Genomic DNA, 12,187 nt, shown 5'->3' on the forward strand with positions numbered 1-12,187 from the left:
GGCGATAGAAAACCAAATGCCTCTCAGATACACTCTGAATCAAGTGAATTCTAAGGGTTCCACAATTTGAATTACCACATTCCTGCACCCCTAGCCCAGTCTATTTTGATTAGTTACTAATACAGTAAGTAGGAGCACAACTTCTTAGTTGTAGCTTTAGGCATCTCCATTTTTGGAGTCCATGTCAGTGAAGAAACCTACCCACACCCATACCCACTATGGCAAAAGGAGAATACAGTTGTACTTAATTAAAGAGGAAGAATCTTGCATTACCAGTTTGACAAGGTATGGGACAAAACCAGCCTACATCTTTAATATGACACTATAGAGATTGCATTGAAGTTTCTACTCTCCACATAAAGTTGGTCAAGATTTCCGGGGATCCCATACAGGATTTCACAGCACACGATGTCCCTCAAAAACGCCAAACCATAAAACTGCAAGATACGCTGAGAAAATTTAACAAGTTCAGTATTTTTCCTGGGATCCCCCATTATGAAGGCTAAGTAGCTACTACAAAAGCTGTAGCAAGGTATTCTAAGTTGTAAACAACAACAAACTCAGTTTCCTTGAGCAAGAAAAAAAAAATATACTTTTTTTGGTTTTATCAACTCCAAACATACTGCACTCACAAGAAACAGCACAATTCTGGCTCAGCTGACATTTATTATTAAATTCCTGTGACTTTTATGAACTAAAAATTATTTAATCCTAAACACTTCATTCTAGTCTGTTTAAAAAAAAATTAATCCTCACATGACTAATACTTCACTATTTTTTAGAAACAGACCCAGGACAAGATCCGTCATGCACGATTATTTCAGTGACAAGACACTTCTGCTTGCAGAAACTGTGAGCAGCAGCTGAGGCACAGCCCTGCCCTATTCTAATCATTCATCTTGGCCTCCAGTTGTCAGGTTTAGTTCTGTGGCCAGTAGTTGTAAAGTACGTTTTTCACACCATGTTAAAAGGGAGTGCTTGGGAATCTCTGAATAAGGCTGGCCGAGCCACCTTCGTTAAACAAGCATCAACACGTACTTCCCCCTCAGTGCTCTCCTATTTTATATATATATTTATTTAATTTTTTTGCCAAGTGATGAACACTTCAGTCTTATAACTTCAAACTTGTTTAAGCAAGTAATACTCAATGAGCACAGACACATGCCTTCAGCAGGAAATTCAACTTGCAGGCTCTTTGCATTTTATTTTTCTATTTCTTTGTACTCTATCACCCCATTTACATGCTAAGTGCGTTTACTGGGCTGACTGAAGTTAAATATATCCAAATCTGCAATATACAGAATAAAAATAACTGGACTATTCCACGGAAAAGCTGCTCAATTTTTACAAATAAAGGCAACTCTAAAGCCCATGCAGAAAGAGTATAGTCTCAGGTATTACAACAGACAAGCCTGGCATTTAAACACTGAAAAACTTAACTCAGCAACACTGACTGAGTTGTTTTATGGGGGAGGCGGGGGTGTGTTGGGGGGTGTTAAGCTTCTTTTAAGGTTCAAAGTATGTATGCCACAAAAGATATCCATCATCAACTACCTCAACCCAGAAAATGTGTAGCATCACAGAACAAAACCAGGGACATGAATAACGCGAAAGGGCAGGGAAGGAGGAAAAAAAAAAAAAAAAAAGGAAGAGATGAAGAGATGCAGACGGTCTGTTAATGTGCTGTAACCAGTAACAAATGCTGAAGTGAAAGATGGATTGGTGAGGAACCTGGTCTGAGGAGAGGAAGAAGCTCCTGCTCTATTCCACGCTGGGCTACAAACAAGGGAAAGATGATGCAACTGGGAAACCCTGCAGCCTCCTACTCCGCAGAGAGCCAAGGCATGCTTGGCCCATTTCTCTTCCCTGCCTCCCAGGACTTAATCTTTTATAACCATTGCACAAAATAGAGAAGAGTATTACGCAGTCTCTAAAGACCACAGTTCCTGTAGGGGATCAGAGTTACACGAATATAAGCATCAGCATAAATAAGATTACAGGAGGGGAAAAGGACGGCTTCTTTCCTGCATGGACAAGCAGCGAGAGCCAAAATCCTAAAAAGCTTTTTTCATTTCCACTTTACATGAAGTAAAGTAATTCCAGATTTCTTAAAACAAAGGCTCATCTTTTGGAAGATAATGTTGTCGAACCACACCCTCCAAAGACATTCTGAAAACTCAAGCTGCATGTTCTAAGAGAAATAAATTCCTAGATGCACCTGCCTCGTGTTCTTCCACACAAAGCTAAAAGAATGTTATGACCTTCCAAGCCTTTTCCCCCCATGAACTACAAAAAGGTGATAATACTGCATGAAAAATGTATTATTATTTTTATTCCTAAGTAATAATTAAAAAAAAAAAAAGATTCACAGTGGTATCCCAAGGCATCCCCTGAAATTATCTAAATCAAACTTTTAGTTGTTCACCCAAATGTAATCCAGCAAATAGGGAGCGCTGTGAAGAGATATTCTGAAATTACAAGTTTACTTAAGACACACATAAAAACCCCAACAGGATTCACCCAAATATTCAAGACTGCTCTCCATACATGCTCTGCTGTTCCAACCTTGGCCTCTCACATCATCCTTTACCCCCATAATTAGGTTATCGGAAGAACTTCTAGTACTACAGGTAACTCTTTGAACAATAGAATCCCACTTAAATCTTTAAATGACCTTTGATTTGGGTCAAAAGCTTCTTTTATTTCTGGGTTTCTAAATTAAAACACAAAAGGTAGCCCATGTCTTAAATCCTAGTAGAAGCAAGAGATTCAAGTGGGAGATGAGAGTCAGGACTCTAAATACAATACACAACAGAACCTTAAAGAACATAGAATTACACAGAATTCAGGTTCCCCTTGGTAACAGTAAACGCACATCTCTTACTCAAGCACAAACTACAGTGAAAAGCACAACTAGTAACAGAGTTTTGATCCAGTATTATTCATTCCGGAAGCTTTACAGAGACCTATGAACCCACCATTTCAGCTAGCAGATCTCCCATTTATGGGCAGGAGTGCAAAGAAAAGGAGAGTTTTGACTAAGACATTGGCAAAAGTATGTATTGCTAAATTATTTCTGTGATAGGTTTACATAAGACATTTGAGAATCCACAGCTCGCCAATCCACAATTTAAATCATGCCGTTGATCAAGACAAAAGCCCTTTTAGATGTTTTTAGATGCGTACAGAAGAATTCCCTTTTCCCCCTAATTTTCTTTTTTAGAACAATTTTGATTTACACCGTGAGAAAACTTTCATATCAAGCATTCTGTGAAGCTCACAATAAAACAAGCAAGCAATTCCACTTTCAGATCTCTCTCTCTCTCTCCCCCTTTTCAGTGGGTTGTTTCATGATCGTGCTTGAAAATTCAGAAATAGTACTAAAACAGCTTAACAAAATTGGTTACTATTTACTGAGATAATCAGGAATCCAGTACCATTAAAATAACAGGAATTTATGATCCTCTTTATTGAGTGAGACCTCTCCACATTAAAGAAAGTTTTAGGTTTTACACCAAGGATTTGGGTAGCCAAAATTTCTTTTCAAGGAATTCAAAATAAACACCATTTCTCATTACAGGAAATTGTCAATGTTGAGAAGACAATTATTAATAATGGGCACCAGTTCCAAGGTAGTTCTTTCGCATGAACATTCTTAGTTAGATCTTTCAACTACCCATCAAGCCAGCCTAAACTTTGTATAGGTCGACACAAAAATTCTTTGTTTAAACTACACATCTTAAGGCTTTGTTTTGTTGTTTACTATATAAATTATTCAGCTACCTAAGCTTATATAATTATATCCTTATACTGTGTGCAGTTCTGTAAATTTGAGGTGGAAAAAAAAAAAATCTCACTTCTTTCAACAGTAAAAACTCTACACTCTTTACTCATTTTTACCGGATATTCTACCCTGCAATTCTTTATAAAAGGAAAATAACACATTTAAAAACAATGTTTCCCTACATGTAATGTAAACTGAACAGAACCAAATCCAGTATGTATTTATATGGGAGGTAGGATTTAAAAAAGTAAGCACTGTGCTTCAGAATATTTCTAGACAATTAAATGTGAAACAGAATTAGATACCAAACTCCACCATGTACTAGCAACAGGAGTACAGCACAACACAGCATGGCTCAGAGCATACCCAAATAGAGACTAACGTTATATGCAGGGGGGGAATAAAAAGAAAAAAAAATTAAAAATTAAAGAAAATTTAAAAAATAACCAAAGGCTGCACATTTTCCTATTGCAAGAAATAGAAATCACTTGCTTATTTTCCAAGTGGAAGTTCTTTTTTCTCCTCAACAAAACTAGGACATTCATATCAAATTTTTCAAGCTTTTTTCCATGTGGCCCTTTAAACAAGGGATGGTCCTTGTTTAAGATCTGTCCTGATGGTATCTGATGATGCCTAATACTGGTAGTGTAAGGATCTTTTCATTAAGGAATCTTGGAGCACTTCATAGAAGTTCTAAAACAAAATACTATTTCTAAACATTTCTATTTCTGAAAACATAACCATAAAACAGATGAACTGCAGGAAAAGATATGTTGACTGTTCTTATTCTTATGTACCCATCAAAAGTCATAGTCTATTTCAAATGCAACCAAAATTGTATTCCCATTAAGATTTTCACTACCATCCTCAAAAACTATATCCCAAGTAGACATGAACATAAACACCTGAGCAAAGTTCAAGGCTAGCCACCATGGAATAGCAGAAGAGAACATTAAGCAACAAAGCTTTTCTTCTTAAAAATGTTACAACACCGGACACTGTAGGAACAGGCCCCAGAGCCTTGTCATGCAGACTAGAAGGAAGAGAGATGATTTTCAGTAGAGCTTATACAAAACCCAAAGTAAAGTCTGAAATAGATAAAGGTCATAGGCAAAAACCAAGTTAACCAACTATTCACATCAATTTACAGAGAACCTAAAGGAAAACAACACATCAGAAGGAAACTGAGCATTGACTTTCACAAGTATTGTAACCGCAGTCCTCCTCCAATTCTGAATATATGAACTAGGAGAGTCATCTCCTCAAGCAATCTACAGATACGTATTCAGCTCACTACACAATTATCTGGGGTTTACAAAATGCAGAAACAGTTATTTCCAAGTGCTCCCGTGAAAAGTCAAGTTGAATAAAAAGCTTACTCCACTTGACAGCAAAATAATCATTCTTCCTTCAGCCTGGAGAATGTGAAAACATTTTTCCTGGCAAGAATTGCCACACATTTCCCCATTTACACTTGGGAGAATCCACAGGCAGGCTTACAAAAAAATACACTTGGAAAATGATGAACACCCAGATTACCTGACACACACAATGCGAATTTATCCTTTCTCAGTATTTGTAGCTTGAGATCCATATGCGCAAGAGATTATGGTAAGTATTTTCTAATATATGTCAACAGATAACAGTCAGCCTTACATGCTTAAAGTGACTTAAGCTGCCTAAATTGCTAAAAGTAGCTTACACGAAGACCTCTATCATATTTCTTTCAAGCAGGAAAACTAAAAAAAAAAAGGCAACATTAAGTTAGTGTGAGGTATATTAGTTGAGTTCTTGGATGCAGTGCTAACTTAGGAAAAGCAACCCAAAATTACTAATAGATAGCTGAAATGTTCTCTCCAAAAATTCAGGTTCTCTGACAACATTGTTAACTATAAGGGATCTACATATATCAAAACACAAACAAATGCGTACTCTTAGTTCTAACATCAAATCCTATAGTGTGTAAAACCAACATCCACCTCTCCTAAAAAAGTACCAGAAAGGAGAAACCAAAGCCACAGGCCACTGGATGTTAAAACATTAAGACCTTGTAAGGGGAAGTGGGGGAGGGAATTACATTTTTAATTCTTATTTATCTTTAAAAAAAAAATCCAAGAGGTTTTTTTTTTTTCCCTTTTTTTTTTTTATTAAAGATCTAGGTGGAAATTGCAACTATGTAGACAAACTGAATCTGTAGGTGTTGCTAACAAACATCTTTAAGGTAGTTTTTAGTTATACTCTTAAAAAGAGCTGAGAAAAACAGAAGGGCTTGCAGACAAAGAATTCCCAGAACACCAAAATAAACACTACCTGCTGTACCAGAGGCTACAAGCAAGTTAGCATAGATGAATAAATATGTGAAGTTCACCTGGTTCTAAATATACCATATATTTTTAAAACAGCTTGTTTCCTATATAGCTCTTTTCACCCAAGCTTACATACAGCCTGTTTGTTAGACTGCAGCCCACCAAACATTAATAAACCCATTATCAGACATTCGTACACAGTAACAGAAGAGTAGGAAAAAATAATCACCAGCTCATCTTTCTGGGCTACATCCACTATTAAAAACAAACAAAAAGCATTTTTGCGTAGTCACCAAAACATTGTTCCTACAAATAAACTAAGGAAAATAAAAACAATAGGTTTAGACTTCATAAAATCTTTTTATTAAAGGGATTGATGGGACATCAGAACAGCACTAAGGTTTATCCTCAAATACAAGAAAACCTAAAACTCATTCTAAATTTAATCTAGCTAAAAGGTTTATTTATAATCAAGATAACCTAAATTAAAAGCACAGTATAAACAGCAAGTTGCTAACAATAGGCAAGCAGATGTCTGCTGGGCAGGGATGGGATGTTTCAATAAACAAACTCATCCAAACGTATTTAAATGAGAAACTAAGAAGTCAGAACAAATGCTAGAGACTTGGTCCTCAATATACTCCACTACATTATTTAAGCGTAGCTACTGCTCTTTTTGCCCAATCGTAGAGCATACTTTCAGATAACTTCATATTCGGAGGGTTTTGGACAGAAGTTGTCTGTTTCTATGCCTTGTAAAGAAATAAATGTTAGGGAAGTTAAGGTTTATTGATACAGTCAGGGAAGAATTCAGAACATTAACTCCTGTCTCCATCTCACTTAGGGTAAAGACAAATCTATTTAGTAATTTACTAACAGTAAAAGCCAAGTAAAATTTAGCAACTGAAACTCTACATAGATGAGACTAAAATTACAGTTGCCAAAACGCAACGGAAAGACTCATGTCCATCTTTGCTGCCAGAACGGGATGAGAAATGGAGGACATGTCTGCTCTGACAGACATCTGCACATCTGAAATCCTTTTGGATCTTTATCATTTGTGGACACATGGCTCTGCTGAGATTAATGTCTTTTATTTAGAAGTCAGTACCACATCTTGCTAGAGCAAGAAATATAAGCTACGTCACCTCAAGGCTGAACAATTGTGAATACTGTAAATGGAATTGCACTTAAAATGTTAAGGAAATCTCAGCTGCTGCAAAGTTTGGCAAGCCCTTTACTTAATGTACTTTTTGCAACTGTGTTCTTCAGATTATGTACAATTCAAAACCTCCCTTCTACATCTATGACATCCTGTATTATTGAAAACTTGTCTGGAGGAAATCCAAGTAACACCATTATTAAAATGGCAACTAGATCCTTAAGTTCATCATTATAAAACAATAACAGGGCAGTTTTCTGACCAAGCGTTTAGATATTTCTTGTGTGAGACATCAAACAGTATTTCTGAGATGGTCTAAGGAAGATCATTCTATAGGGACGTGCCTGAATTTACCTGAATACAAATATAAACGATCACACACTATTTTTAACTGAAGTGTGCAGTAGCAATAAAATATTTACTATAGATAGAGAGCAACTAAAGACAGCCTGCCATGGACTCACTTTAAATTAAGATGTGACGGGCAACCTAGTAAAGCTGAAGCCAAACCAAAGTTATAGGCAGTTTTTATTCCCACATTTAAATCCACATTACAATATATTTACACACAGACACTCACAGCCTTTGACAGAAAGTTCTCATCTGCCCCTATATATACATTGCTAAATATAGAAATTCTGAACAGGACCATCACAAATGCAGAAAAAACTTCTTTTATTTTCCTTACCTTGCATAGAAATGAAAAGAAAGTATGACAAATTTAAGACCAAAAGGTTAGAAGCGCAATTTTAAGATGGATCTTCATAAGAATGTTTCTGTCTTACAGAAGCATGTTTGTACGTCAGCTTATAAAACTCTTAAAATACATATTAAAATTGTCATCCTGTGACATTCATCAACTATGCTTTTATTTGTGCTAGGTACCAGACTCCCTGTAAATTCAACTCTAGTCTTCTCCATCTAAAACAACCATCTTGTTATTTACAGAAATTTCTACATCAAATTCTACCAGCAAAATGAACCCTAGCCTGCAACACCTTCGTAGCAAGAATCGATAGTCACTTGGACCCCAACTACCTTAAGTTCAAAATTTAACTTTTAAATGCAGTAGCATCCTGTATGTTTCACAGATTAACTTACAAATTTTAAGCATGCTAACCTTGAATTTTATGGAATACACTCTAGAAGACACATTGAGGGCATGAAAAATAACAGAGAGGAGTTATTTTTCTGACCATAATTAAATCATAATTGAATGTGTTTACATGAAAAGTAACAGTTCTCTAAATTCTCAAAGTACAGTTAATTTTCATTTTTTCCATGAAAAATTATAGGAAGAATAAATTTAATTTTAAGTTCTTGCACAGCAACTTGATTTCATCAAGTTCGTTTTCCAAGGTCAGAGTACAGTTTGACTGGGGTAATATGTAATAGAAGGTAACTCCCAGAAAACAAAAAGCATTGCCAAGAATCCAGTTATTTTATCAAGACAGTGTTGATGTATTTCATTTCCAGCTGTCCGTACAAGAAAAACTTGTCAGTTTTACTCTGTGTAAACGGAACAGATAAAGCACATCTATGTAAGAGTAGAAAGCTCTCCTCTCTGTGAATTAGACATCCAGAACAAAAGTCTCCTTACTTTAAACAGCTGTTTCGGGTTTACGTGAGCTAGAACTGATGTCTTTAAATTACTAGCTAACCACCGCACTACAAGTACACTAGAAAAGTCTACTTCTCTGATACTTCAGAGAATGCACATCACTGCTGCGGAAAAAATTTTGTTTGCTTTTATAATCTACAAGATGTGCAAATACACAACTACCAATTTGCCACTTTATAACTACATACACACCGGCGTGAGCCTCTTCTTTACACACGGAAATTCAGCTAATGTAAGGAATCAAGTACAGTGATGCCATTAAAAATTGTGTGTCTTCATACTAAAAACAGCAAAGTCCTTTTGGTACAGAAGCAGTCAATCTGGCATTCCTTCTATTACTCAAGGAGTTTCCATCTGTTATCAGAATGGTCTAACTGGCCGATTCAGCTAAATGTATGAAACAGGAAAAGTGTACACACAAACAATTCAATTCAATACTCCTTAAGATAAAGTATTCCAAAATCAGCTGCAAAGACGTGTTACAGCTACATGCCAAGTCTGAGGGACAAATAATACATTGGTTACACAGTGATTTAGTAATTCATGCAGTTATACTAGTATTTCTATAACTAGGTAAATTGATCTTCACATCTCTTTCTACTAAATTGAAAACAACTACTATGATAAAAAAAAAAAAATGTGGACTACTAAATCCCTTCTTTCCTGAAAAAATACAAGGTGGTTGTCAGTAAATTTAAAGTTATCCTGCTTCAACCCCTCCTTGAAATCCACAGCTAAACAACGGGTCATTTGAGGCAGTAGGTTCAAAAGAATGCTCAGCTTGAAATAATTAACAAAAACGTTTGAATAGTTTGAAATATTACAGTCACCGCAAAGTTTTCCTAGTGAACACTTACTAGAATTTTTAAAAAAACAACCCACATCTTTTCACCTCATCAGAAATTTACACCTATGAAGTAGAGTGAATCTTCACCATAACAACTACAAAAACTTGTCAAATACAGAAGTTATTCCTGATTGCAGCAAGAACAATGAAGTATTTTTGACTTTTGAAGGCATCATCAATCGTCACCTTCCACAATCTTTTCAGCTTAAGCACCACTGAGGACAAAAGTGGCATAGTTTTCACACCACGACAGCAGTATTTTTCAACAGCAATCTACAAAATCTACAGTGCTATATATTTATATAAAATTGCACTAAAATTTCTCTCTCAGCTGAACCGTGAGACTTGCCTTCCTACAGATTTCACATGAAACCATACAATTATGACATTCTTGAAAATGGGAATTGTTTTTTTTAAATGCGTTAATCTTTTAGAAATGTTTAGAAAGAAATGTTTACATGTAAGTAGCTTACTAGATTTAGGAAGGAAAGCTGAGAACTGAAAAGGGAAAAGAGGAACAGTACAGTTTAGAGCTTGGGTGATTCTACTTATCCACAAATTCAAGTATAACAGTTTACAGATGATACAATTGGTTAATGGCATCCATTAATGTAGCAGACCTGAAATAGCGGCTAAAGAGAAGCCACAATTATTACAAAAAAAAAAAAAAAACACCAAAGAATGATTTTTGCCTGCAGCACATGATTTAACACAGGGAGCAGCAAAGGTTGAAAACATCCCCTTTCTGATCTCCATCATACCATTGTAACACAACTAGATTAACATGTGTTACTTTTTAGTTTCTATCCCTGAGTAATTGCCAGTACCAATTACCATACCAAGAGTCATATGGTGATTACATTATAATGAGAGCAGTAGAAACAGACGGGTTTAGAACTATTGTTTTAAAGTGTATAAACCGGAACCACAATATTTAAGCATACGTAAACATTTGTAAAAACAGTAAGTATTCTTGAAATAACGTATGCAAGTATATCATCATCATGACATGCTTGGGACAACAACCGACCATGCTAGAAAGTTTAAGGCTATCAACAGTTAACTGACACCTGAAAGCGGCCTCTGCTTTGCCTACAGTCAAATGCTTTTCAAAGCGTTCACAGTTCAGTTGTATCCTTTTTAACTAGGATGGACAAAAAACAAGTCCTGTAGACACCAACCACCTTTCCTAACTACACACTACTGCCCTACGTAACACATGGAGCACTACAGGCTGTATATTGGTACACTGCATCCTCCAGAAGTCAATTAGTAACTCCTAAAAAAAGAAAAAATCCAAACTCTCCAAAAGAAACTATGAGTTAAACAACACGTTCAGACTTCTACACTGCCATGACAAGGTAGCAGTCCTAAACTTTTCAAGTTTTTACATCAAAGTTCGTAACTGTAACAGAAAGGCCCGCTTTCTTTCCCAGAATGGCCTGCACGTTATTCTTAAGCATGTGAACGAATCAGCTGGTTAGAAACAACATTAAAAAATACTAGTGACAGAAGAAAGTCCATCAAGTTCTATAAAACAAAAGGATGTAGGTAAGACTTCAAGCTCGAGCTAAGCCAAAGAAATGGCAGAAACTGGGAAAGCATACTGGAGGGAAAGGGCTGATGTTCCCTGCTCACCTTGCTTTTCTGTCCTTCTCAAAGTGAGCAAGCACCAACAGATACTTCAGGAAAGTACTAAGCGAGACTGACCTTCCCCTAACGTAGCCTGACTCTTCAGTAAATTAAATATGCAAAAAGCCAACAGAAAAACCCACAAAGAATACAAAAATTATCGAAAGATACCTTCCTTTCAAAATGTCCATACCTGTGGAAGCGCAGTATTGAGCTGTCTCTGCAAGGAATCTCTCTCATGACCAACTTCATGAAGCTTGCCCTGGGTCAATGCTAGCGTCTCCTGAGTTTCTCTTAGTGTTTCCAGAAGGCGATCCCTTTCTTCCAACATGGATACCATTAATTGCTCAAAATGGGAATCAGCATCTGACTGTAACGGGGAACCTGAACCATGGCCTCCATTTCCCCCAGAGGGAATCTCTGCCTCACTGATGGTTGGCATCACCTCACACATCATCTTGAAACAAAATAAGACAAAACAAAGACCATAAATTTAAAGTCAAACAAATCTAAACAGGATAAGCATAGGAACTTTGGATACTACCCATAATACCAACTCAGCTTTCCCAATGATAGCATCAGCAAAGGTTGCCAACACCTTAGTGTTTGCCACTATTTCATTAAGACTGCAGGAGAAAAGGTATACAGTCAATTTAATCAAGGCATCACTTCATAATGAGAATCTTGTGACTTCTTGCAAAACCAGATTTTTACAGCTATGTTTCAAACTGTGATCTCATTTTAATGGATTTATATTTTTGTTAAGAGTAAACTGCTGCTGAGATCTTTAAAAAAACAAAGATAAGGCATGCAGCACGCCACCAAAAATTATACA

General features: G+C 36.3%; 1 protein-coding gene across 12 annotated transcripts in view; it reads right to left on the bottom strand.

The window, feature by feature from the left end:
* The window catches only part of PPFIA1 (PTPRF interacting protein alpha 1), a 60,653-nt gene that overhangs the window by 46,308 nt on the left and 2,158 nt on the right, over positions 1-12,187 (bottom strand). For all 12 annotated transcript variants that reach the window (XM_063331708.1, XM_063331710.1, XM_063331718.1 and 9 more), the window contains exon 2: positions 11,546-11,809. In XM_063331708.1, coding sequence (XP_063187778.1) covers positions 11,546-11,809 — 264 coding nt within the window. The remainder of the gene's footprint in view (positions 1-11,545; positions 11,810-12,187) is intronic.

The sequence above is a fragment of the Chroicocephalus ridibundus genome, chromosome 4, assembly GCF_963924245.1.
Source record: "Chroicocephalus ridibundus chromosome 4, bChrRid1.1, whole genome shotgun sequence".
NCBI lineage: Eukaryota > Metazoa > Chordata > Aves > Charadriiformes > Laridae > Chroicocephalus > Chroicocephalus ridibundus.